At 43.0% G+C, this 27,280-nt stretch overlaps 2 protein-coding genes across 2 annotated transcripts; both read right to left on the reverse strand.

The window, feature by feature from the left end:
- Positions 1 to 8,283: 8,283 nt before the first annotated feature.
- LOC119903970 (trace amine-associated receptor 13c-like) lies at positions 8,284 to 9,406 on the reverse strand. The gene is made up of 2 exons (XM_038720307.1): positions 9,234 to 9,406; positions 8,284 to 9,100 (listed from the first exon to the last, which is right to left on the reverse strand). Exons 1-2 carry the CDS (start codon positions 9,404 to 9,406, stop codon positions 8,284 to 8,286), a joined length of 990 nt encoding a protein of 329 aa, XP_038576235.1.
- Positions 9,407 to 21,882: 12,476 nt separating this feature from the next.
- LOC119904197 (trace amine-associated receptor 13c-like) lies at positions 21,883 to 22,990 on the reverse strand. The gene is made up of 2 exons (XM_038720679.1): positions 22,818 to 22,990; positions 21,883 to 22,699 (listed from the first exon to the last, which is right to left on the reverse strand). Exons 1-2 carry the CDS (start codon positions 22,988 to 22,990, stop codon positions 21,883 to 21,885), a joined length of 990 nt encoding a protein of 329 aa, XP_038576607.1.
- Positions 22,991 to 27,280: the final 4,290 nt, after the last annotated feature.

Genomic DNA, 27,280 nt, shown 5'->3' on the forward strand with positions numbered 1-27,280 from the left:
ACAGCTTAATAAGCAGAGATAACATTAGCGTTACAGTAGTTACACAAAAAGTAACTCACCACATGCCACCGATTACTGTGCTGTTTTCATGGTCTTCAGGCTTAATGCTAACGTTAGCCGCGGAGCTAACGTTAGCTTTGCAGTAGAGTCCCACTAAAGCAACTTAATACCTGCTACTGTGTTTATTTACTGTCTCTCAGTATGAAATGACGTTACTCCACTAACACTGCTCAGTGTGTGGAACAGACGCTAGCCACATTAGCCACGCAGCATGCTAGTGGCAAGTTCACCCGGTTAACATACTGTATAACAGTAAAACTACACATACAGTATAGTCCACAACTTACATGTTCCAAGTTTGAAGTACAGAACTTCAAGGGTTAATTTAAACAGGTGGGTTCACCCCCCAAAATTCACCCCCCTCACAGTTGTCAAGAAGGGCAAAATTAGCAATATACACAAATTTTGTACCAGGGCATTTTAACATCATGGATCAATGGGGATTGACTCCCTTTTGGAGCCAGCCTCAAGCCGACACTCAATGAATTGCAGGTTTTCGGTCTTCCGGGAAAGCTTCAGCTCGGAGACCGGAAGGTTGCCACTTGATTGCAACAAACAGTTGACTTTTGGTATTTATTAAAGGAAGAAAGAAACAAGGAAATACTCAAGGCCGGGAGAGGATCTTCTTTTCCCAAAACAATAGAAACCTAGACTGTGTAAATGATTATGCATCCCTTTGCTCGGGGCCAGACGTTAGTTACTGCCCTAGGAGACAGAACCTCTGGCCCAGCTAATTAACATACTTCTCTGTCAATCTCTTTTTATTATTACATTCTTCAAAGACAATGGTTGGTTCTTACTTAGTTATTTGCTTATTCTCTTACCAGCAACAATTTCCACGATTGCACAAGCTTTGTGGTGTGCTGCTCAACACTTAAATTACAGCCCAACCAGACATTAAGATTTTTAGCAACAGGCTTGATGTGATTCACCAGGGAACCAGCGGATCTGCTTTGCCATTTGCTGGGATCCAATGACCAGGATCTCTGTTTTGTCTGTGTTCTGCTGGAGGAAATTATTTGTCATTGAATTTTTGACATCACAGAGGCGAACTGAGCATTCCAGGGTCTGTGGCTCTGACGAAGTACATCTGTGTGTCATCAGCATAAACATGAAAAGAGACACCATGTTTGTGGATAATGTGTCCAAGGGGAGGCAAATACAAGGAAAATAAAATGGATCCTTAGAACGAACCCTGAGGCACACCATATTTAACCGAACAGAATGAAGAGACATAGTTATTCACAGAGACGCAGAACCTTCTGTTTGACAGTACGATGAAAACCATTCTAAAGCAGTATCAGATATCTCCTCCCAGTGCGTCTAACATGATATTGTGATCAATGGTGTCAAATGCAGCGCTAATGCAGGTCTAGGAGTACTAGGACTGAGCACACGCCATGGGGAGAGGGTCAAAAAGAGACAAAGGCAAGCTGGTGTGTTTTCAGTAGTGATCGAAAAAATTATTATTTTTGCTGAATTGGGTCTTTAAATCTTGCTCAGTAAAATTAACTAATCTTTTCCGAGTCATATCATTCATTTCGTTCATTTGAACTAGGCCGGTTATTGCGGCGCTGCAGCCCTCTAATGGGTGATGTAATAAACAGCGCATTTCTCAAACACAAGAGGGTACCTGGTTTGCTTCAGTTGACAAAGTATAATGCACAAATTCACTTCTTGATCATTCCCTTTCATCTTTCTATAAAGCCCCATGAGGCCACAACCAAATTCCAACCATGTAAAAACCACAGAATAATGTTGTCAATATTCAATCGCCACTGCTCCAGCTAAATCTGTCCATTTTCACAATCTGCTCATATTTAAAATTAGGAAATCATGAGTATACAACCTGACCAGTCATATATATATAATTATAATTACTATTATTTTATCTCTAAAGTGTTCATTTATATAGTTGCCTAACATCTCTATCCATGAGTAAAATCTATATAACATCACATTTGCTGTGAATATATTGAAGCTTGACACACTACATGAATAAAACTCAACCAATTTAATAACAATCTGGATAAAGCCATCAAGTTTTTAAAAAAACTAAAGCACTGAAAAAAAAACAAAGAAAAAAACACACTATATAAATGCAGCAGTTTGGCAGGTCTGGACGCAGAATGTGCCTCATCTGATCCGGATCTGCAGACAGAGAGAAACAAACATGAGCACATCACTCTCAAACCAGGTTGTTCACCAGTCAGGAGCTGTGAAACAACAGCAGGACTCTGTTGATAAACAAAAAGGAAAAGTTACGTTGCGTTCTCTGGCAGACCCGGACCTGGATCAGCTATTAGCTGTAAACATACAACAGGGCTAACACCGCACGTGTTTCAATGTTTTAATTACTGGGTCTGTTTTGTTTTGGACAGTAGACAACCTCAGAGATAATTTGGCTCCCAGGTTCTGAAGTGGAGTGGACTCAGAATAACCCTAACCCCCTGCCTTTGTTATACCACTGCCACATCCTGTGCCTATTGAAACGCAGCCGTCACCGGCCACAGAACATGGATCTCTTGTGTCCCCGCACAACCTCTTGACTCTGCTGAGTTGCAACTGCCCCTGTCTTGGAACTAAAGCAGTTGTTGCCCAGCCACTGGCCTCCTGCCTATGCTCTGCAGGCCTGGCCTCTGACCATAAACTTTAAAGACTGTTTCTGTCTTCCTTAGGTAATGGGCAAGAGAGTGTATTAGATCAAGTGTAGACAGTTATGTTCATGTGTAGGGCCAGTAACAAACTGAGTTAGATTAAATGAGTTCTATAAATCTAACGCAGCTGGATAGAAGGTGAGTGGTGCCATAGATTGTGGATGGGGTGGCTGGGTTTTATGATCAGTTTTGGTAGCAGCTGGAGACAGGGAGGGCCCAGGCACTTACACGCGGGGGCTCTGTCCTGGAGCCCACAGCGTTGATATGGTTTTAGCAGAGGTGATCCACAGACAGGACATTAAACATTACATAGTAAAACACCTACCATGCCTTACAGGTACGGGTACAGCAAGTGGGCCTGCTGTGGAGATAAGGTGACCATGAGCTGTAGGGTATTCAGTCAGTTTAGCTGTTACTTTAAATTGTACAGTGTCATACCAGGAACATTCAAACTCAGCTAACAAGGTGAGGTTGCAGAAGACAGTTTACTGTAAAAAGTCATACACCATGGCAAGACTGAGCACAGTAACAAGACACAAGGTAGTTATACTGGATCAGCTAGGTCCCTTCCAGGTAGACATTTTAAAAGCAGAAGCACAAAGAAATGTGCAACATTGATGACCAGCTGATGATGCTAACCTTGCAACCCCCCTCAGATGGGGGGGGGGGGGGGGGCATGGCCACAAATCAAGCTTCACTCCGGCTGGCTCACTCTCTCCCAGACAACTCCCTTATGTAATTATAATAAGTAGAACAATTTTGCAAAACCTTTAATTTTAATAGTTCAGATTTTCTTACTTTCAGCTACGTCACCAGAACCTCCCAATTTCCTCAAATCCCACCTCCAAGCGGTATAGACTTAATTCTTGGGGCTAACTCTCTTATTTAAGGGCCAGGACTCTAATTTTTACAAGCCGCTCTTTCCATATATTCACTCTCTTCTTAGCAAAATAATTCAGTTCAATTCAATTTTATTTATATAGCTGTAGTGAACAACAGTGTGGATTTGTGCATTTTACATTGAATAAATTTGGAGCTACCCTAAATTCCTTTCCGCTCCCCAGAGAAGAAGGGGAGGGGTCAAAGTTGCTTTCTCTAAGTGCTATCCCTGACCATAAAACTGGCACCTTTTTGATTCCGAAGCTGATAACGCGGGGCCTGACTGTTAAACTGACAAAGGGACACGAACCAGCCATTGGCATCTCCCTGAACAGCTTATCAAAACTGGCCCCCCACACACGTTTCCGTGGCAACTGACCTTATTCTTTGTTTTATTACCACATCAAAAGGAAAACCCCTGTCTCACCCAAGTGTGACATGGTCCAGACGCCAAACTTTGGATGACAAAGGACTGCAGTCTCCAAAGACTCAAAGCATTTAATTAAGTTTAATTAAATCTTTAGTTACCCAATTACGTTTGCCTCTATTTGAGTAGTTATGTTAACTGTTGTTGCTATCTGTTGTTGATATTAGTGCTGAAAAGAAGTTACTTGTGCAGTGTTTTTATTTTCAGCAAGACACTCCTTCATCTGATGTAATCAATGCTTGTTCATAATACTTTCCTACAAACCTCCTTTAGAAATGATGACAAAGGAATGTTTTACTATACTCTTAACCGCCAGCTTGAATTTAAGGATGAATCAACAAATTCCCCAGTTCCTAAGGAGAGACGATCTTTGATTTAATCCAAGCTTTCCTCATGTAACCTGAGCTCCCCCAAGTGGGCGAAATAAGTATTACATGCCCTCATCGGAAAATAATGTGACAATTGTTTCCTGTTACCAAATGCCTAGAACAGTATAACCGTTTGACCATTGAGGTTCGATTGTGGAAAATATTTGATTATAATACGCGCAAATAGATTTCTTTTAGACATTAAGTTTAGAAAGGCAGTCCCTTGGGAAACCTGAGACGCCCCCTGGGGAACCACGCCCCAGGCAACAAAAGAGCAACACGCGACCTCGCTTCAGCTCTTCTCTTCGCTGTTGGCTCTCTGCTCCGCTCTCTGGACGCTTCGACACGTGTTTGGCGTGCCTCGCCAGGCAACGCCCAGACTCGGCCAGCGAAACAAACAAGCCTTTTGTTCGCCTGAAGCTACACACCTGAAGTGCCGCAACATCGATCTGCCTTCAGTTTGTTTTATTTTCTTTATTTCTTTTGTTTGTTAAAGTTATCAGTCCGTTAAGTTACACTGGACTAATTCAGGAACGACCAAGTTCCATTTTAAGCCTTTTTCGTCGAGCCAACTTCACCGAGGTCAGACCAAGCCACGTGGTCTCGCCAGCAGCAACGAAGGAAACCTGAATGTTTATGTTCCCTGTATCCAACCATCTTTTTATCACCTTAGTTAGAGAATAAATTCACTGTAATATAATCAAGAGCTGTGTGTGTTGCCTATTTCTAGTTCCTGCCAAGAGAATTGACCCTTTAGATATGAGACTGACTGACTGATTTAAGATAATTGAGCGATTATTAACTAACTGATCACTAGTAATAATTGTATAATTATTCAAAACTACCTAGAGGTCCGGAGACTCTAGGATTATAACAACTCCGGTGGTGCCCTTAACGAGGAAAATTTTGATTTTATGAATCTTCAATTATGAATTCATAATTAGGTATCAATTCTCATAAATTTATTAAAATGCATAACTAAAAATGTTTAGGTCTGCTACATAGCGCCAAATCACAACAACAGTTATCTCACAGCGCTTTTCATGAAAGAGCAGGTCTAGACCGTACTCTGTGATGTTATTTACAGAAGCCCAACAGTTCCCACCAAGAGCAGCACTAGCCGACAGAGCCAAGGAAAAACTTCCTTTTAAGAGGCAGAAACCTCGAGCAGAACCATGGCTCAGGGTGGGCAGCCATCTGCCTCGACCGGTTGGGGTGAAGGAGAGAGAGAGAGCGAGAGAGAGAGAGGGCAGGAGAGGAACAGAGAGAAAAAGAGAGGGATAGAAGGAGAGAGAGAGGGGAGGGAGGCAGCCAACACAATATACACACACAGAGGTACAGACAGTAAAGGTGATGTTGCTATAGACTAAATGAAAAATGGTACAGATATTTATAGTAGTGTTAATGGTAACAGTCGTAATGTTAAAAAATAAGGGCCACTTAGGAGAATGAATTGCAGATTACCCTGTCAGATGACTTTTGAGAAAAAGTGCTGCAAGCAGTGAATTCTTTCTTCGGCTGCATATCACATAGGATTCACTATGATAAAGTCAGGCTTGCCAAGATCTATCTGGGTAGATCGGAAGAGGGATGCAGTAGATGTTCCCAGACCCCTTGTAACTTGACCCACATGTTGTGGTCAGGCCCCAAACTCTCCAACGTCTGGCAGCTATTCTTTGATACAATCTCAAAGTTTTTGGAGATCTGTCTGAAATTATGGCCATGTTGACTCAAGTCAATGTGATTGCGTTACCTCTGTTCACCTGTCAGAAGATCTTGAGTCTTTCGAAGTCACCCTCACTACCATAATTTATAGCTAATTAAAATATATACATTTATGTCTTATTGTATAATTTAATTACTGCCAATTTATGTTTTTGCTGTATTTCTTTATTGAGCATTTATTTATTTCTGAATATATAAATCTGCCAGAATCTTTCCTCCTAAGGAGGGCACGGGGATGTAATAGGATATTTGTTTGGGGATACTGTTCCTTATGAATTTAAAAATGGAAATGGAGACAGTTACTGTGTTACTGTATTTGGATTGTAAGCTGACCACTCTGTTCAATAAAAATATGACAAAGTGAAAAATAAAGAATGACCTGCACACTGAGTAGTTATTATGCCCCTAAGCAGTATCACAGGTACTGTAAGGCTTATGATGTGAGGCAAAATGAAACAATCAGCTGATTGAATGCACCTGTGACAAATAGGTGCACTCTATCAGCCGAATGTGTGTTTTCTTTCCTTTTGCCTCGCTAAATTCCCATAAGACCTTCTCAGATATCACAGAAAATGGCACCTCCTAGGGTCTTCAAAAAGTGTGCAGATGTTTTTTGTTCGAAATAGAGGATAACTTCTCAGTGAATGTTCTACATTTCACCGGCCTTTTCTGTGCTGCAATAGATGTCTGTGCCTGAAATGCAACATTCCTAACTCCCCAAGCTACAGCTAACCCCTGTTTGTGTTGAGCAGCTGTCCTGTCCTGTTCTTGTTGAGCTGCAACCTTGTGACTCTGCTGGGCTACAACAGTCCCCTGCCTGAGTTGAACTGTCGCAGTCCGCTAAACCTGCTGAGTTACAGTTAAGTTTGTCCCTGCTTAACAACTATTGACTTCGGCTGCTATGGTGCAGCAATGTTTCTTTCTAGAATAACTGCATTTCCTACTCACAGAGCTGCAATTATCTCTGGTATCCCTCCAGGCTGCTGCAACAACCTCCTGACTCTGCTGAGTTGTTCCCCAGTCTCACAGAGAATAAGTTGTCCAGAGTTCCAGAGACTCTGCTGATCTGGGCTCCTGAAACTCTATCAGGACCCCAGTGACTTTGATATCTAGCTCACAAGAAACTCTGCTGATTAGCAGTCCTTTGACTTTTCACATTAAGTAGACTATGTAGATTTGTCTTTGAATTTTGTTAATTAATAAATATTATCTATTAATATGTCTAGTTTTGAAAGCATTCTTGCATAGAATTTTTCCATGCCCGCCTAAAAGTTACAGTACTTCATACATTGTATACTGTGAAGTATTACTTGACTTTCTATATTATATACTGGATATTGTACTGTATATCACTGTGTGAAATTTAATGAAAAACATCAAAATAATGTGTCCAAAAATCATTTCATGATGCTTATTTGATTAAATCTGGTGGAATTGAATATATGTAAAGCAGCGAGTTTCAAAATACAGCCACATTTAACTAGCAAAACACTCAAACTCTAACTCAATATTGATTACAATCATCTTGACATAAACACAATGAACACATTCTTTCCAGGTTATGTGAAGCTGAAATTGAGCAGAGTTACACATAAGATGCGTGCATAGTACACATGAGGTCACCAAGAACCCGGCAGGCTGTTTTTTGGAGGATTTCTACCTGCATCAGCAGGAGGCCCACGAGACAGTCAGGGATAGGAGGAGGATGTTGTCTTAAACTCTGAACTCTCTTTAACATTTGGCCTATTCTATGTGACCTCCTTCTGATAACTAATGTAATATATTTTTTACTTACATTCACTGAGCCTCCCCTCAGTCTGCAACAGACAATTCTAGATTCTAGGCTTAGGCAAAAACGTCTTAGGCCACAAGTCCAACTCAAACTTGAAAAGCTTCTTTCCTCTGGCCATCAGGATGGTTAACTCTGCCTGTTCACTCACGTTGCCTTTGGGTATTTAATAATAATATATCTTTTAACATGTCTATTAAGCATTACAGCATTTTTCAACACCAGCTTAAGACTTTTTTGCAGTACAGGACATTTATATACTATTTAAAGAGAGAGAAGACAGACATTTCACTTCCACTTTTGGATTTTGAATTCAGTGAAAAGCACCTTTGTAAAGCTAAAAAGCTGTAAATCTAATTTCAGTCACTTCACAGCCTCCTACAGCATGTTGGCCTCACAGGAGCCAGGCTGCAGAATCTGAAGAGTAACAATAAGTTTAACTGATTTTCTAAACCAGGGGTAGAACATGGCATAAATCACAGGGTTTAGACACGAGTTAAAATAATACAGATAGAGCCCAATGATAACAGGAGAAGTATCAAGCAAGCTGTCTCCTGCAAGAGACACACAGTAATATGGGCAGAAACATATTAGGAACACAACTACAAGAACACCAAGAGTCCTGGCTGCTTTCAGCTCAGATTTCTTTGCTGTTAGAGTCACTGAACGTTGGAGTGTGACAGCTGTAATGTGAGAGCGCATGGCACGAGCCTGAGACACAGCCACTACAAACACTCTCATATACAGAACGATGATGAGAGAAACTGGAACAATAAAGGTCAAAACAAGGTTAATAGTATCTGTGATATGGTCAACTACAATCACACACTCTCCGTAGCAGGAATTATACCTCCCTGGTTGAGTCAGGTCATCTTTTACAAAGAGACTACTGTAGAAAACAGAACAGAACCAACACAGACAAACACAGAGTTTAACTCTTCTCTCAGTGATTCTGGTGGTATAATGTAGAGGGTCACAAATAGCAACATATCGGTCAACTGATATGAGCACCATGACTCCTACTGAGGAAACAGGAATAATGTACCCTACATAAATATACAGAGAACACATGAGGTCACCAAGAAACCAGCAGGTTATGTTTCTAAGGATTTCTCCCGGCATCAGCAGGAGGCCCACGAGAAAGTCTGAGACAGCCAGAGAGAGGAGGAGGATGTTGGTGGGTGTGTGGAGCTGCCTGGAGGGAAAGAGGAAAGTATCATCACACATAGCATCACACAATAGTGGAAAATGGAAAAAGTACTAGTTAGAAGTACATTTCTCATGTAAAACATAATAGGTGAAGGTTCTGCTGAGAAATTGATCTCTGCCTGAAGTGGGAGACTGAGATGATGACAAGCAGGTTGAGAGCCACAGTGAGCAGAGAGATGGAGGACAGAAGAGTGTTCAGAAATACATCTTTAGACCCAGGAAGTGTCGACTTCCTGCAGGAGGTGTTGAGAAATTGTGGAAAGCAGAGCTCTGCTCCGTCATCAGCCTCCATCAGACAGTGAGATGAGGAAAAGAGGAGCTGCAGCTCTGGCAGCTTCTGACCAGAACGCTTTATCATACAGTTGATTTATCTCTTTCTGACACTCAGTTTGTCCCTCCTCTCCTCTCTCTCTCAGTTTCTGTTGGACACCAATGTCCCACCATCATCATCTTTATCACTTTCTCTACAATACATGTGTATAACTCTCTTGCTGTTGGCAATCTGGGACCAATAACCAAAACATGATAACACACATTACATTATTGAAGTGGACAGTGAAGGGTGAATCTCAGCACTGACCATCACAACCAGCTGTTTCTACAAAACATACATAAATAACTCAGCCACCGACCAACAATAAACAATATTATCTACTCTAATAACACCCTAAAACAATTGGCAAGCATGTGGTGCTGGCTTGTATGTGGGCGATCATAGACTGTATATAAAAAACTATGTATGGTTGGCAGTCTAATGTTTTGGTTGGCCCTAGTCGTCATCCCAGCTTTGCAGTTAACTATGAAACTATAAAACAAAACTTACGGTGTAATAAATAATGGTGTATCTCTTACTGAGACTATACTACACATGATTTTAAATGCTTCAACATTTCTTTAAAATATATAATTGTGCTAATTTATAAATGAGTAACATTTACTTAATACTTGTCTAAAGAACTCAAATACCCTGAACTTTGATTTTCACTATCCATAATCTCATTCATTCATTTATTCTTTTCTTCATGACACTTAGGTACATTGTCCATAACACAGCTGATGTTCAACAAAACCACCTATTGATCCATCTCATACAATTACATCCATTTCACCTCCACTTGTAAATAAGACTGTCAGATACTTGAACTCTTTCACTTAATTCAAAACGTCATTTCCAACCCAAAGGTCACATGCCAATGAAGCCAGCAGAAACACAGTAGCAGTAGAGAAACAATCCTCACCAAACTAGACTCTCTCCACTTCTTGGAAACAGCTTGAGATTCTATCCAGGAAAATCACAACATTGGCAACATAGCCCTCTCCAGACTCCCCTGTTTATCCAGAATGCTGCGGCATGTGTACTTTAAGAGATCATATTTCTCCTGTATTAGCTTGTTTGCATTGGCTCCCGAACAAAAATTAGAATGCTTCAGCTCACCTACAAAGCCGTTTATGGTCAGCCACCATCACATCTTAAAAAAGCTCAAAGTTTAGCTCTTGCATACAAACATGAAAGAGATGAGGGATGTGTCTTTGTATCGGGGGCAGTTAGTATAGGTTTCTGTGCAACATGCATGAATTTAAGGACATGTGTTTAGTCTGATTTTTGTTATTGTAGGAAACAAAAATTTAGGCATCAATGAGACAGTGTGGGAAATGTGCAATCAGGCATTAAAGGGGATTGTGCTCTTTGTTACTTGACTAAGTGAATGTGCAATCAGGCATTAAAGGGGATTGTGCTCTTTGTTACTTGACTAAGTGAATGTGCAATCTGTAAATATAGTATCATGCGATATCTACCATTTTGGCTGTTCAATTCAATTTTCAATTCAATTTTATTTATATAGCGCCAAATCACAACAACAGTTATCTCACAGCGCTTTTCATAAAAGAGCAGGTCTAGACCGTACTCTGTGATGTTATTTACAGAAGCCCAACAGTTCCCACCAAGAGCAAGCACTAGGCGACAGAGGCAAGGAAAAACTTCCTTTTAAGAGGCAGAAACCTCGAGCAGAACCATGGCTCAGGGTGGGCGGCCATCTGCCTCGACCGGTTGGAGAGAGAGAGAGAGAGAGAGAGAGAGAGAGAGAGAGACAGCCTACACAATATACACACAGAGGTACAGACAGTGAAGGTAATGTTGCTATAGACTAAATGAAAAATGGTACAGATATTTATAATAGTGTTAATGGTAACCATCGTAATGTTAATGATTATAATAACAATAATAACAATAAGACTAGCAACAATAGTCGTTGCAGCAGAGGTTGTCGAGCAGGAACACGGGGGCAGCAGGTGACCCGCAGCCACAGCTCCAGACTCCACAGCTCCAGAGCCAGAAAACCTGCAGGAAGTGATAGGAGAGAGACGAGAAAGCACAAGACTACCAGAAAGGGGAGAAGTTGTGTTAGTAACATGCAATAATGGGATAAGATTGCATACAGAGGGAGAGAAAGTAGAGGAGAGAGGAGCTCAGTGCATCATGGGAAATCCCCCGGCAGTCTAGGCCTATAGCAGCATAACTAAGGGATGGTTCAGGACTACCTGAGCCAGCCCTAACTATAAGCTTTATCAAAGAGGAAAGTCTTAAGCCTACTCTTAAATGTGGAGATGGTGTCTGCCTCCTGAACCCAAACTGGAACCTGGTTCCACAGGAGAGGAGCTTGATAGCTGAACGCTCTGGCTCCTAGTCTACTTTTGGAGACTCTAGGAACCACAAGTAACCCTGCATTCTGGGAGCGCAGTGCTCTGGTGGGTAGTAAGGTACTATGAGCTCTTTAAGATAAGATGGTGACCTGACCATTAAGAGCTTTGTAGGTAAGAAGAATGATTTTAAATTCTATTCTGGATTTTACTGGAAGCCAATGCAAAGAAGCTAAAACAGGAGAAATGTGATCTCTTTTCCTGGTTCCTGTCAGAACACATGCTGCAGCATTCTGGATCAGCTGAAGAGTCTTAATGGACTTTTTCGAGCAGCCTGATAATAAGGAATTGCAGTAATCCAGCCTAGAAGTAACAAATGCATGAACTAGTTTTTCTGCATCATTTTTAGACAGGATGTTCCTGATTTTCGCAATATTACGTAGGTGAAAAAAGGCGCTCCTTGAAATTTGCTTAATGTGAGACTTAAACGACATGTCCTGATCAAAGATAACTCCAAGATTCCTCACAGTGGTGCTGGAGGCCAAGGCGATGCCATCCAGGGAAACTATATCTTTAGATAATGCGTCACGGAGGTGCTTACGCCCCAGAGCAATAACTTCAGTTTTATCTGAGTTTAACATGAGAAAATTACAGGTCATCCAGGTTTTAACATCCTGAAGGCACATTTGAAGTTTAGCTAACTGATGAGTTTCATCTGGCTTGATCGATAGATATAACTGAGTATCATCTGCATAACAATGAAAGCTTATGGAATGTTTCCTGATAATATTGCCTAAAGGAAGCATATATAAAGTGAAGAGGATTGGTCCAAGGACAGATCCTTGAGGAACTCCATGAGTAACTTTGGCGTGCATGGAGGACTCATCGTTAACATGTACAAACTGAAATCGATCTGATAAATAGGACTTAAACCAGCTTAGAGCGGTTCCTTTAATGCCAATGAAATATTCCAGTCTCTGCAATAGGATCTGATGGTCAATGGTATCAAATGCAGCACTAAGATCTATTGTGGGTGAATGTGTAATCGCTGGGTATTGTAAGTGTTAAAGTGATCCCACTATGATTGTATGTACAGATGGATTTTAAATGTTATTACTCTGGTATGTGTTGTGTGACTGTATTGTAATCTGTTAAATGTTAGCGTTAGTGCAGTTGTTGTGATGGCTGAGTGATAGCTGAGTGATGGCTGAGGGATGGCAGACGCTGCGGTCTCATGAATGCCAAGACAAATTTCTCCCAAGGGAGACAATAAGGGCTAATCTTATCTTATCTTATGTAGGAACCAGAACAATATGCAGGGATACTTGTGGTTCCTAGAGTCTCCACATTTGAGAATAGGCTTAAGACTTTCTTCTTTTATAAAGTTTTATGGTTAGGGCTGGCTCAGGTGAGTCCGCAACCATCCCTTAGTTATGTTGCTATAGACTGCGCATGATACACTCAGCTCCTCTCTCCTCTTAGAATCAGAAGGAACTTTATTGCCAAGTAGTGTTTTACACATCCGAGGCATCACATGCTTTGGTGATGATTTGCTACATGTAGACAAACATACAGTTGACATAAATAAATGTAGAAATATATAAATATGAAATAGATAATGCAAGTTATATAAGAATAATAAAAAAAAATAGAGAAAAAATACAACTATTTGCAGAGAAAGAACAACGTCGCAGATATTTACATGTGCATTATTCTGGGTTTGTGTTGTCCAGACGTATTGCAACGGAAGAGAATATTGTGTACATAAATATATAAACTGACAATATAAAAACATACAACAAAGATTAACAATTAACAACAAATATGCAATGTACCAGGTTTGTGCATGATATGAAATGAAATATTATTTACATGTGCAGAGACATTTGTATTGTTTGTAAGGGGGGAGTGTCAGTGGGGGGCCCGGGCCTTGTTAATGAGGCTAGCTGCAGACTGAAAAGAAGCTGTTTTTGTGGTGAGAGGTTTTGGTCCTGATTGACCGCAGTCTCTTGCCAGAGGGGAGAGTCTGAAACAGTTTGTGACCGGGATGGGAGGCGTCAGCTGCAATCTCTTCCTCTCCTTCCCCATATGTATGTAATATAATTCCATTAATGCATGTATCAAATTGTACATCTTCCCTCTCCTGTAGTTTTGTGCTTTCTCGTCACTCTTCTCTCTCCTTCTGGTCCTTTTCTGCAAGTGTTTCTGGCTCAGGAGCTACAGAGTCTGGATCTGTGATTGCAGGCTTCTTGCTGCTCCCTGTGGCTGTTGAAGACAACTTGAAACAAGCGATTAGACCATTAACTCACTATGAAATTGTTAACTGAGTGAGGAAATCAGTTGAGAAGTACGGTCATTTTGCCATTATTTCTTCTTTTTTTTGATCAAGGTCTCTTTTATTTTCAAATATAACAAACAAAGGGAATACAATTCACACACGAGATAGTCAAATCTAGTTCCTGTCCATACGAACAAACCACCCCAGTACCCCCCACCCAAAAGCACTGGACCCCCAGTAAACTTCCATACATCCCGGCAGATTCATACATATACATTAAAATAAGTAGGTAAACAAAAGAAAGAGACAACATCAGTAAGTAGCAACAAACGCACAAACCAACTGACAAGAGAAGGAAAAAAAATAAATAAATAAATAAAATAAAAATAATAAAAAAAATATGCACACATAGTTGGGTTACATAGATATGTTAGTAGCTGCCATGCCTTCTACGAAGGAAATAAATGGCTGCCAAATGACAAAGAATTTTCTAGTGGACCCTCTTACGTGAACATAGCTCATGACCTCCCTAATCCATTGGCCATATGTTGGGGGGAAAGCATCTTTCCATTTAAACAGGATAAGCCTCCTAGCCAACAAAGAGCAGAAGGCCATCATGCTCAATTGACACCCAGAAAAGGTGGCATCCACCGGAGCCACGCCAAACAGTGAAATCAGAGGAGATGGGTGTATTATTCTCCCACATATTCCAGAGAATGCCTTAAAGATGGACTGCCAAAAATTGTGTAGCTTAGGGCACAGCCAAAACATGTGCAGCTGTGTGGCCGGAGCCTGCCTACACCGATCACAAGTAGGGTCAATACCTGTCTTAATCTTAGACAATCTATCCTTGGTCCAATGGAGACGGTGATGACACAGCGTGTCTGAGGCATATAGAGGAAGAGTAGATTCGCTGTATAATTTTCTGCCATATTTCTTCCGGAATCGTTTCATCTAGGTCTGTTTCCCATTTGGTTCTAAGGCTATCGAGACTATTCATGTTATGTGTATTGAGCAATGTGTAAATTCTGCCTATTACCTGTTTTATGTCAACTTTACATTTCAAAATTGTTTCAAGCAGGGTTTCAGAAGGACTCCACAGGAAACAGTCAGAATTAGAAGCCACAAAACCTCTAAGCTGTAAATACCTGAAGAAATGTGATTTCTGAAGACCATATTTCTGTTGCAATTGTGTAAAAGAGGCAAACCTATTATCAATGTAGAGGTCAGATAGTGTACCTATTCTGTTTCTTGCCCAAACATTAAAAGCTTCATCCATCATTGATGGAACAAACGATGATATGATTCTTTATCAATGGTGTAACAAGCGAGAGATCAGTGAGATTAAATGTCCTTCTAAACTGGTTCCAGATTTTGATTGAATGGATAACAACTGGATTAGTGGTGAAGGCTGAAATAGGCTGTTTGAAAGGCAATTTGGAACATAATAAAGTCGCAGGAGAGGTAGATCCAATGGATGCCCTCTCTAACACCATCCATTCAGTACTATTGACATCCGTGTAGTCATTTCTCAACCAATACAGTAGTGCTCTTATATTTGCGGCCCAGTGGTAATACATAAAATTGGGAAGTGCCATACCTCCCATTTCGCGGGGCCTCTGTAATATATTTTTATTAATCCTGAGCTGCCTTTTATGCCATATAAAGTATGAAATCTGACTGTTAAATTTGGAAAAAAAGGATTTTGTTAGATAGATAGGAAGACATTGAAATAAATAGAAATTTAGGGAGAATATTCATCTTAATTGTATTGATCCTCCCTCCTAAGGAGAGAGGCAGAGGGTCCCAGCGCTCCAGGTCTTGTTTAAGGTTGCTTAAGAGGGGATAATAATTAGCCTTAAAAAGGTCCTTGTGGTTACGTGTGACCCATATACCCAAATATTTAATTTTTTTAGGACTAAATTTAAAAGGGATTGACCCAAAATATGATCTGTCTACAGGAGAGATAGGCATAAGTTCACTTTTCTGAAAGTTAACTTTATAACCAGATATTCTTCCGAACTTTGTGAGTAGAATAGATAATTCAGGAAGACTTGAGAGGGGGTCAGATATAAATAATAACATGTCATCCGCATAAAGTGACACTTTATGTTCCGAACCCGCCCGGTGTATCCCTTTAATGGTGGGGCACTGCTTCAGGGCTAATGCTAGTGGTTCAAGTGCAACGGCAAACAAAAGTGGCGAAAGAGGACACCCCTGCCTTGTACCCCGCCTCAGCTCAAAGTAGGAGGATAAGTTATTGTTGGTGCGTACCGCAGCTACTGGGAGCGTGTATAGGAGTCTGATCCAGGAGATGAATTTAGGGCCGAAATTAAACGCTTCTAATGTCTTGAAAAGATAGTCCCACTCCACCCTGTCAAACGCTTTTTCAGCGTCGAGTGACAGCATCACCTCGATATTTCCAGGATCGGGCGGTGTAGAACAATAAAGGATATTAAGTAGACGCCTGATATTGAAAAATGAATAACGATTTTTTATAAATCCTGTCTGGTCAGATGAAATAATAGAGGGGATAATATTTTCAAGACGACGCGCCAAAATCTTGGCTAGAATCTTTGCATCTGTATTCAGCAATGAAATAGGGCGGTAAGAACTGCAATTAAGGGGTTTTTTATCTCTTTTAAGTAATAAAGAGACGACTGCTTGACGCATGGTTGGGGGCAAAGAATTGGTGACTAGAGATTCTTCAAATACTAACAATAATAAAGGAGATAACTGGTCAGAAAACTTTTTGAAAAATTCGGTTGAGAAGCCATCTGGCCCTGGGGATTTGCCACTTTGCATGGCATCAATTGCTGACACTATCTCCTTAACTGAGAAATCCCTTTCCAGTTCAGCCGAGAGTTCTACCCCTACGGAAGGCATTGTCAGGGATTTAAAAAAGTCATCTAGGACAGCAGGGTTGGTGGGCCCATCTGAAGTATATAATAGCTGGTAGAATTTCTTGAAACAAGAATTGATTTTCTCATTGTCAGTGCATTTTAAACCACATTCATCGTTAATTTCAGGGATGGTTTGATTAGCAGTTCTTTGGCGCAGCTGGTGAGCAAGCGCACGGCCAGACTTTTCCCCATGTTCATAATGACCATGTTTTGATTTGGAAATAAGGTATTCAGCATGTCGGGTGGACAGGAGATGAAACTCTGTCTGTAACAACAAGCGCTTCTTAACTACATCTACTGATGGGAGCGGCCATGCAGCCTATCCAACTCTAATATCTCATCTGCTAATTTGCTAATACGCTCAGCACTGGCCCTTTTTTTATTTGCACAGTATGAAATAATTTGACCCCTTAAATATGCCTTTAGCGACTCCCAAACAGTAGATGGCGACATCCCTGGGGTTTGATTGATGTCGAGAAACATTGTAATTTCAGACGATATGAACTTGAAGAATTGGTGAAGAATGTAGAGTCATCCCAGTTCGGGGCATAAACACAGGCTAAAATAACTGGGAGCGTGTACAATTTCCCTACCACAATGACATATCGCCCAGTAGAGTCAGTTTGCACGTGAGATGGTGTGAACTGTACATTTTTGCATCTCATAATAGCGACACCCCTAGCCTTTGAGCAGAAATTGGATTGATACACCTGGCCAGGCCATCCCCTGACCAGGCGAGAGCTATCACAAGAACGTATACGGGTCTCTTGTAAGAATGCAATATCTGCACTGAGCTGCTTTAGGTGCGAGAATACTTTTTTAAATTTCGCTGGATGATTTAGTGATTTAACATTCCAACTTATGAAGTTAGCAGGGCAACCGTCATAACCTCTAGTATTATTTATATTGGCCATATTGTGTATACAGAGAGGCGAGCACCATGAATGAAACCCAAAGACACAAAAACCCCAAAAAACAAACAAATATAAATAAAGTGAGTCTGGCAGAGTAGTATCAGTTCGTAGATAGGTCCAGTAATTACCCACCCCCTATCACCCATATGAACAAGGTGATTACAACAACCCTCGGAAAAAAATCCACACATGAAGTGTTTGTGGTTGGGAATTATAAAGCCAAGCACTCGGGCTCCCGTCGAGCCTCCAACAGAAAATAAGGATTAGTAAAGTGTAAAGTAATACAATTCTAGATATGATGCACAGTAAACTTAAGTTATAATTCTTGGGAGAAAATACATTGATTGTGCCAAGTATCAAGACTATATAGCATTGACTTCCTCCACATTGTGTCAAGTGTAAGGGCTCTTACAAATAGCCAATTCTTGCCGACCCAGTCAACCCATAATGATTAATCAGGAACTGAAACGGCGTTACTTTGATTTTAACTCAGGATATCCTTCAAGCAAAAACAGCAAACCAATACTTTAGTAGTAACTGTAGGCTGGACATGAAATAGTATGTCAGCCTATATACACATAGTTCAAGCTGGTCATCCTGATCAATAAGAAAGTGGAACAGTTATAGTATATAGAAAATGTAAACATTGTGCTATGAATTTGTACCTGATGTCAACTGGCACAATGATATACACACGCTCACCATACCCGTAGGTCGACAGAGGTATTGTGTTCAGTTGAGATGATCAGTCTCATGTACATTCTGCGGCCTCCGTTGATGTGAGAATATTGTTCTTGACATAGGTCATAGCTTTGTCCGGGTCAGTGAAGTCCCTGTCCTCCCCTCTGTACGTGACCCGAAAACGCGCTGGAAACAGAATCCCGTACCGGACTCCCTGTCGGTCGCGGAGCAGCTTCCTCACCTCTGTGAATGCAGCCCGAGCTTTAGCCACAGTTGCCGTGTAGTCCGGGAAGATGGTAATTGGTTCCCCGTTGAAACGGAGCGGACCACGAGTGCGGGCGCGTCGCAGTATCTGGACGCAATCTTGGTAATAATGAAGCTTAGCAACGATGGCGCAAGGTTTTCCGCCCGGCTTCTTTGGTCCAAGGCTCCGGTGCGAGCGGTCGATCAACGGCTCTTCAGAGGTTGTAGTGCTGGAGTCGGGAGTCTCGGGTACTCCAATGATTCTTATGTTACATCTCCTCATCCGCCCTTCCATATCCTCACACTTCGTTTTAAGTTCTGCCATTTCTGCCTTCATCTCACTCACAGTTTTTTGTAACGTAGCCACTTCATCTGACCATGCCGATAGCCCCCCCTCAACCTCTTTGATGTTAACTTTCACCTGGTCAATCTCGGACTTCAGCGCCGCGGTGTTGTTTGTGATCTCTGTTTTCACCGCCTTCAGCTCGTTCTTGAGCATTTCGAAGTCATCAGCGAGGGCATTTTTCAGCTCTGACTTTATCACCGATGAGATGTCCGCTTTCAAAGAAAGAAGGATTTCTGATTTCAAGCCCACCACGTCCATCTCTCCCGAAGCAGGTGAGGGCGGGGTCGCTTTAGCTGGGCTCTTGGCAGTACTCTGGTCCGAGGAGGTATTGGGCCTTGTTTTGGAGGATCCAGTGTACTTAAATTTCTTCAGCCTTGTGTCCATCAGGGCACCACCGTGGACTTGTCCCACTATCCGACGAAGTTTAGCAATAGTTTACTGTTGCATGGAAAGTATTACACTTTACGCTTTTCGGTTGAAATAGAGGCTTACCGGGAGCACATGTCGAACACAGCTTACTCCATTGCCAAGCTCCTCCCCCTCAGCGTTTTGCCATTATTTCTAATGGAACTGGACTTCTTTTGGCAACCAGAGGAGACACTCCCCGCTGTTCATTAGAAAGAAGGCAGGTTTAAGTTAGGGGAAACCATGGTTGTAACATGAGGAGAGTTGTAACAACACCAATTTGTCCAATTAGAGATAAGATTCGAGTCATGTGATAATTTCAGTATTTGCCGTCTTCCTTCCGATCAGGCGTGGTGGTTATCGGGCACATTTACAATATACTGAGAAAAAACTGATAAATGTAAGAAAGTACATTTTTTGACCAAGACTATATTTTGTTTAGTATGTATACTATTGCAGATAAAATTGTATGACTTACATTAAATTAAAATGTAGTTTCTTAGGCCACATGTATTGCATTTTCCCTGCTAATTTCAAACCACTATGCTAATAAAGCTAGCTAAACAATGGCTGACAGGTGTCTGGTGGATTTTGACACTTAATTCAAATTTGTTACAGCCATCATCCAAACATACAACTAGGGACTCTTTTAAAATTTTTTGAGCGCACTGTGCAGTCTCTCGGCCCACCAAGCCTTATCTCCATGGTTACCAGCATTCATTTGTCACCACTGTGACCAGTACCCCCCATAGATATGTTGTTCACATGTTGGTGTATGTATCGCCCGCCTTGCAGGCAGAAAAGAGTATGGGCAGTATAATAGGTATAATGAAGAAGTACCAGTCTTGTGGCCCTCTTTAAGCACTAACTGTGACTCTGATTAAGAATATACACAAATTGACACACAGATGTTTTTTTTGTAAGACCTTAGGATGCACAAAGATTTTCTTTAATTAGGTACACTGTAGTAGTGTTTATTAAGAATACAGTTAACTAAGTACGTTCTGGTAGACAAATTTACACACATACACACAATTTATCAGACACAGTCGTTACAGAGTGAGAGAAACATTGTTCTTTTACTTCACTATACCTGTTTTTGAAAGAAAACATCTGTTTTTGCTTCTTTGGTCTAACCTTAACAACTCACCCCAGCATATGTTACAACGGGGTCGGTTGTAACAGAGAACACCATGTATTTGACATTAACTCATGAGGACGGAATTCGTGCCATTTGTAGTTAACAAATGTGGGTACTTTGTATAAAAGTTTTAGAAGTCTAGCTAAAAAAAATCAGTGAGTTATACTTGCCGAAGCAAAAATTTCTAACCGTACCCGGTCTCCCCTACTTCTGCATTGACTTCACAAGTGAGAGCCGGAGGTTGCCGCTCAACTGCACGCTAGTATTTTTGTAACTAAAGCCTAAAAGGTAACCCTGCATTTCACTACATGAGATTGTATGTGAGTGTAATAAAACTTCTGAACCAGTAAAATTCATTGTATTTCAGAGTTTCTGATTAGTTTGCGCTGTTTTGTTGAGCTTACCTTATCAGTGTGTGTTATGTATTTTTTGTTTTCCCCTGTCTAAAGTCTAAATAATGTTTTAAATGATTGATTAAAGGACATATACAGTGTATAAAGTATTATTTGACTTTATATATTCTATAGAGCATATTCTAGTGTATATCACTGTGAAATTTAATGAATAACATCAAAATAATGTGCCCCTAAACAATTTCATAATGCTTATTTAATTCAGTGTCCTTCATTTTAATAATCTCACAGTCAGCCTGGTGGAATTTCATACATGTAAAGCTTGTGAGTTTTGTTACAACAGCCACAATAAAAATAACAGTAGACCTGCTGTTGCTGTGTTGCACTGTAGTGTTTGTTTAGTGTTACAAAAAAAAAAGTTTTCCTGAGAGAAAAGTCTATTAATATGTGCATCATGTTTGTCTATTCAAAGATTACTACATGAAACTGGATGACCTGAACAGAGAAACAGTGCATGGTGCTTATGATATAGTTAATATCATTCTTTCCTATAGATAAAGAGCATGATCCACAATGTGATTATTAAGATTTCTGAATGTTTGAATTTGAATGGTTGTTGACAGTCAACCAGTCAACAGCGCTTAATGCTTTTCTATTTTCTTCTCCTAGCCACCTCTACTCTCACATTTGTGAGATATATGGTATAGGAAGTATAGTCCCATTGTTTTCTGTTTCTACCAACTAGTAATACTGTTTATATACTATTTAAAGACAGAGAAGAAATAAATTTTACTTCCATTCTGGATTTTGAATTCAGTGAAAGTGCAGTAGAGCAGATCTCATTTCAGTCACACCACCGCCTCTCTACAGTATGTTGGCCTCACAGGAGCCAGGCTGCAGAATCCGAAGAGTAACAATGAGTTTAACTGCTCTTCGAAACCAGGGGTAGAACATGGCATAAATCACAGGGTTTAGACACGAGTTAAAATAAAACAAAAACAGCACAAAGGATGCAGATGAAGTATTGAGCAAGCTGTCCCCTGCAAGAGACGCACAGTAATATGGGCAGAAACATATTAGGAACACAAAAATAAGAACACCAAGAGTCCTGGCTGCTTTCAGCTCTGATTTCTTTGCTGTTAGAGTCACTGAACGTTGGAGTGTGACAGCTGTAATGTGAGAGCGCATGGCACGAGCCTGAGACACAGCCACTACAAACACTCTCATATACAGAAGTATGATGAGAGAAACTGGAACAACAAAGGTCAAAACAAGGTCAATTGCTCCTGTGATATAGTCAACTACAATCACACACTCTCCAAAACAGGATTTATACCTTTCTGCTTGAGTCAGTTCATCTTTTACAAAGAGACAGTTGTAGAAAACAGAACATAACCAACACAGACAAACACAGAGTTTAACTCTTCTCACAGTGATTCTGGTGGTATAATGCAGAGGGTGACAAATAGTAACATATCGGTCAACTGATATGAGCACCATGTCTCCTACTGAGGCGGAGGCAATAATGTACGATACATACATAAACAGAGAACACATAAGGTCACCAAGAAACCAGCAGGATGTTTTTCGGAGGATTTCTCCCGGCATCAGCAGGAGGCCCACGAGAAAGTCTGAGACAGCCAGAGAGAGGAGGAGGATATTGGTGGGTGTGTGGAGCTGCCTGGAGGGAAAGTGAGAACTATTACACATAGCATCACCAACTGTGGAAAATGGAAAAAGTACAAGTACATTTTCAAAAACTTATTAAGTGAAGGCTCTGCTGAGAAATTGATCTCTGCCTGAAGTGGGAGACTGAGATGATGACAAGCAGGTTGAGAGCCACAGTGAGCAGAGAGATGGAGAACACAAGACTGTTCAGAAATACAGCTTCGGACCGAGGAAGTGTCGGCTTCCTGCAGGAGGTGTTGAGGAGTTGTGGAAAGCAGAGCTCTGCTCCGTCATCAACCTCCATCAGACAGTGAGAGGAGGAAAAGAGGAGCTGCAGCTCTGGCAGCTTCTGACCAGAACGTTTTATCATACAGTTGATTTATCTCTTTCTGACACTCAGTTTGTCCCTCCTCTCCTCTCTCTCTCAGTCTCTGTTGGACACCAATGTCCCACCATCATCATCTTCATCACTTTCTCTCCAATCCAATTGGTAAAATTGTGTCTTTCTGGTTGAAGAACTGAACAAACAAATAAATTACATCCAACAGTTGTCTTTTGGTATTTTATAAATGAAGAAACAAACAAGAAGTACTCAGAAAGATTCAGCTGGTTTAGATGTCTTCCACTTAGGGCAGTATTACACATCCTGCACCAAGCTGAGGACGAATTTAACATTTAAAGCACGGAGACTGCTCCCTCACACAGTGGCCTTAAAAACTCTACTTCCAACGGGAAGACAAAACAATTTCACAGATGTTCATACACACACACAAACCCTGGCATGGCCTAGTGGACAGTATCATACCAGAGAAAGTGACTACAAGTACATAATGGTAGATATATGTGATTATTAGCATGCATATAAGATAGATAAATTTTCTGCCACTACATTTATCACCCTATTATGCTCCACTGTTGTTTATTTTACTTTGTCCCAGTTCAATCTCCTTCCTTCTTTTTCCTTTGACTGACTATATAAATTGTTTTCTACACGTCTGCCTCTTCTGCTAATTTAGGCCAGATGAGATACACAGTCCATTTGTTTACATCAGACAGTGTTCATGCAGAAAACAAGAGGGAATGTCCACTTACGTGAGCGCCAGAAGGGCTGCGTGATGCTTCCGCCCCTCAGACAGGGAACAGCCTACGATCACAAGTAACATCTCCTGTCTCTGCTTTTCCTGTACAAAACAGGTTAGGAATGTGTAATATTTTGCTGCAATATATTCTAAGGACTTTTAAAGCCTTCATCATGTTGTTCTGACAACGTTTTATGTGTAAAACAGGGGTTCCCCTTCGAGGGAACTCAAACTGCGTCGGTTACGACACTATGGGAACGCCTCTAGGCGAAGCAGGTCTGAACGTGAATGAAATCACTCCAATCCTATTGGCTTGTTGCTAGAACGGTAAGGTGTGACGGAATAACCGGAGGAGTATAAAGCACACCTGTACACACTCATCATTAGCTTTTTTTTATTCAGCAGGCGCTCTGTATGTTGTTTGAAGAAAGCTCCAGTCCTACAAGCAGTGTGTCTTACCTGAAGAAGAAGTCTACCAGCATGTCCGGCAACCAGATGTACAGAAGGTGTGTTTTTCTTGCCCTCGGTACATCACGGATGGAGATTCTCATGAGATGTGTGTCTCATGTTTGGGGATGGAGCACGCCCGGGCAGCTCTCGAGGAGGCTGCCTGCGCCCGTTGCGAAGCCCTTTCCGTGCGGGTACTGAGGTACAGCATGGCTCTCTTTCCGAGGATGGCCGGATGTGTTTTCCCTGTGGCGTGGGCCCTGCGGCCGCTAAGGCGGCCCGGCGGCTTCACTCATGGGTTCACAGCGTGATCTGTCGGAGGATTTCAGGACAGCTGAGGCTTTTTCCCGACCTTCATCCGCTGGCTCCGACGCTTCCTTTCCTCGTTCGGGAGCCCGTTCTCGGCTTCTCCCGCTCGCGGTTTGGATCCGGAGACGCAGCAGCAATCCGACTCCGAGGAGGCGGACGTGCTCAGCGCAGTGGACGATGACTTCCGGGTGTCGGGGCGGCGTCATCTGGCCGCGCCCGACTATGACGTGCTGCTGGAGGTGGTGACTAGAGCCGTGGCTAAGCTCAACATCAACTGGCCACGGGAGGAGCAGACACCACAGGCTAGTGGTAGCTTGATGAAAGGTTTCTTAAGCACCACACGCCACCTCCACGCCGGTCTCTGCCATTCTTTCCTGAAAAGAAAGTACATGATGAACTGAGTAATCATGGGGCAGACCCTTCTCTACATGGCTTTCCACACCCCGATCACTGAACTACAGTAATGTGATGGGGGTTAGGGACCGTGGTTATGAGAGGATGCCTCGGGTGGAGGATGAGCTTGCGAGCTATCTCTCCCCTCGACTTGCGTCCTCCCTGGAGAAGCCGGCGTTACCATCCAAACCATGTCGCACCACATCCACGCTCGTGGGGAAGGCGTACATGCCTTGGGCCAGGCAGGTGCGAGCTTGCACACCACGGTGCTTCAAGCCTACCAAGCCAACCTGCTACAGGAGATGGTTCAGAGGGGGGGTCCCTCCGAGGAAGATCTGGCGGAGCTTCGCAGAACCACGAAGCGTTAGACGCAGTGCGAAGCGTTCCGCCAGTACCTCCCTCGCCGGTCTGGACCCAAGGCAGCTGAGGCTGCCAGGCGTAGGTCCCTTCCCTCTACGAGCTCCTATGGAGAGGAGAGGAAGCAGAGTGTCGCTTCTCGGGGGCCCCCCCGAGGAGCTGGGGCAGCGAGACAGCGCTCTCACCCTCAGCCGTCTGAGAGACGCGATCTGAGGACCGTCATCCAGTCCCGACGGAGCTCAGGGAAGACCGGGGTAGGGGAGTCTTTCTCCCCTCCCGCACGGCGGCTCCCCCCTGCCGTTCTGGGGCTTCAGGGGTCCACCAGAAGATCACACGAGACACCGACCACCAGCCCCTGGTTCCGTTGGCAGACTTTGCAGACGCTTGGCGGAGCCTGACGAACATTTCTCCACGGGTCCTGCGCACTGCCATAGATGGGTATCGACTACAGTTCAAAACCCGCCCTCCAAATTCAACAGAAGAGAGGGGGTGGTTTGGACTGTGGTCCGCCCGGAGCAAGGTCCGGTGTTGGGACAGGAAGTTTGTACTCTGCTGAGGAAAGGCGCCGTGGAACGTGTCTCCCCCCCAGACAGAGACGCCGGCTCTACAGCCGGTACTTCATAGTCCCCAAGAAGGACGGAGGGCTGTGTGCCCTATTTTGGATCTGCGGGTTCTAACCGGTCTCTGAGGAGATTCAGGTTAAAGATGCTCATCATCCCCGCCACCGTGACGCACATCCAATCTGAGGATTGGTTCATCACGATAGATCTAAAGGATGCCTATTTCCAGGTCTCCATCCATCCTTCTCACAGGAAGTTCCTGAGGTTTGCCTTCGGGGGTGTGGCTTACCAGTATCGGGTTCTTCCATTCGGCCTGGCACTTTCCCCTCGCACATTCACCAAGTGTATGGGGCATCCGGATTTCAACTTCATCATAGCCCAGTCTCGAGAGTTGGCGGTTCGGCATCGAGATGTCGTTCTGGCTCGTCTGCGGCGTTTAGGGCTGAGGCTCAACGCAAAGAAGAGCGTGCTGGCGCCCACCCTACGGGCTACGTTCCTAGGGGTTGCATGGGATTCGACAACGATGCGGGCACAATTGTCTCCGGCACGTGTCGACACCATATTGGCTGCCGTGAAAGGGGTGAAGTTAGGCCATCACTATGAAACACTTTCAACGAGTGTTGGGTCTCCTGGCGGCTGCGTCCAGCGTAATACCATCTGGACTGCTGCACATGAGACCCCTGCAGTGGTGGCTAAGGAACGAGGGTTTTTCCCCAAGGGGAATCCTCTCCGTCTGGTTTGGTTTACGCGCAAGTGTCTTCGTTTGGAAGGAAACTTGGTTCTTGGGTCTTGTCGCCGGCTGGTTCTTTCGACAGACGCCTCCCTCACGGGCTGGGGCGCGGTCATGGACGGCCGCTTTGCAAGGGGATCCTGGCAGGTGCATCGATCCGAGTGGCATATCAACTGTCTCGAGATGTTGGTGGTGTTCCAGGCTCTAAGGAGTTTCCTGCCCGATCTCCAAGGCCACCACGTCCTGGTTCGTTCCGAGGAGAACAACACAGCGGTGGTGGCCTATCTGAATCACCAGGGCGGTCTGCGCTCGCGCCCTCTGGACAGACTGGCGCGTCAGATCCTCCTGTGGTCCCAGCAGAGGTTACTATCGCTCAGGGCGATGTATCTCCTGGGGACGCAGAATCAGGGAGCAGACCTGCTGTCGAGGCAGGGGCTGAGGCCCGGGGAATGGAGACTTCACCCCGAAGTGGTGGAGCTCTTGTGCGAAGAGTTCGGCCCCATAGACGTGGATCTGTTTGTGTCTCAAGAGACTACGCACTGCCCGCTATGGTTTCTCTCGTTCCTCCAGCCCCGTTGGGTCTGGACGCCATGGTACATTCGTGGCCGAGGCTACGTCTGTACGCTTTTCCCCCAGTCGCTCTGCTCCCGGGGTTCTGGAGCGGGTCCGCCAGGACTATGTCGGCCTACTGCTCGTAGCCCCGTTCTGGCCAACCCGGG

This window comes from Micropterus salmoides, unplaced genomic scaffold, assembly GCF_014851395.1.
Source record: "Micropterus salmoides isolate LMB-PRFRI ecotype aquatic unplaced genomic scaffold, ASM1485139v1 Ms_hic_scaffold_15, whole genome shotgun sequence".
NCBI classification, from domain to species: domain Eukaryota; kingdom Metazoa; phylum Chordata; class Actinopteri; order Centrarchiformes; family Centrarchidae; genus Micropterus; species Micropterus salmoides.

What these genes read in the sequence shown, in the direction of transcription:
- LOC119903970 (XM_038720307.1), bottom strand. Translation starts at nt 9,406, where the DNA reads ATGGAGGCTGATGACGGAGCAGAGCTCTGCTTTCCACAATTTCTCAAC. An exon ending in ATCTCAGTCTCCCACTTCAG is followed by an intron (nt 9,101 to 9,233) that starts GCAGAGATCAAT and finishes CTTTCCCTCCAG; the next exon opens with GCAGCTCCACACACCCACCA.
- LOC119904197 (XM_038720679.1), bottom strand. Translation starts at nt 22,990, where the DNA reads ATGGAGGTTGATGACGGAGCAGAGCTCTGCTTTCCACAACTCCTCAAC. An exon ending in ATCTCAGTCTCCCACTTCAG is followed by an intron (nt 22,700 to 22,817) that starts GCAGAGATCAAT and finishes CTTTCCCTCCAG; the next exon opens with GCAGCTCCACACACCCACCA.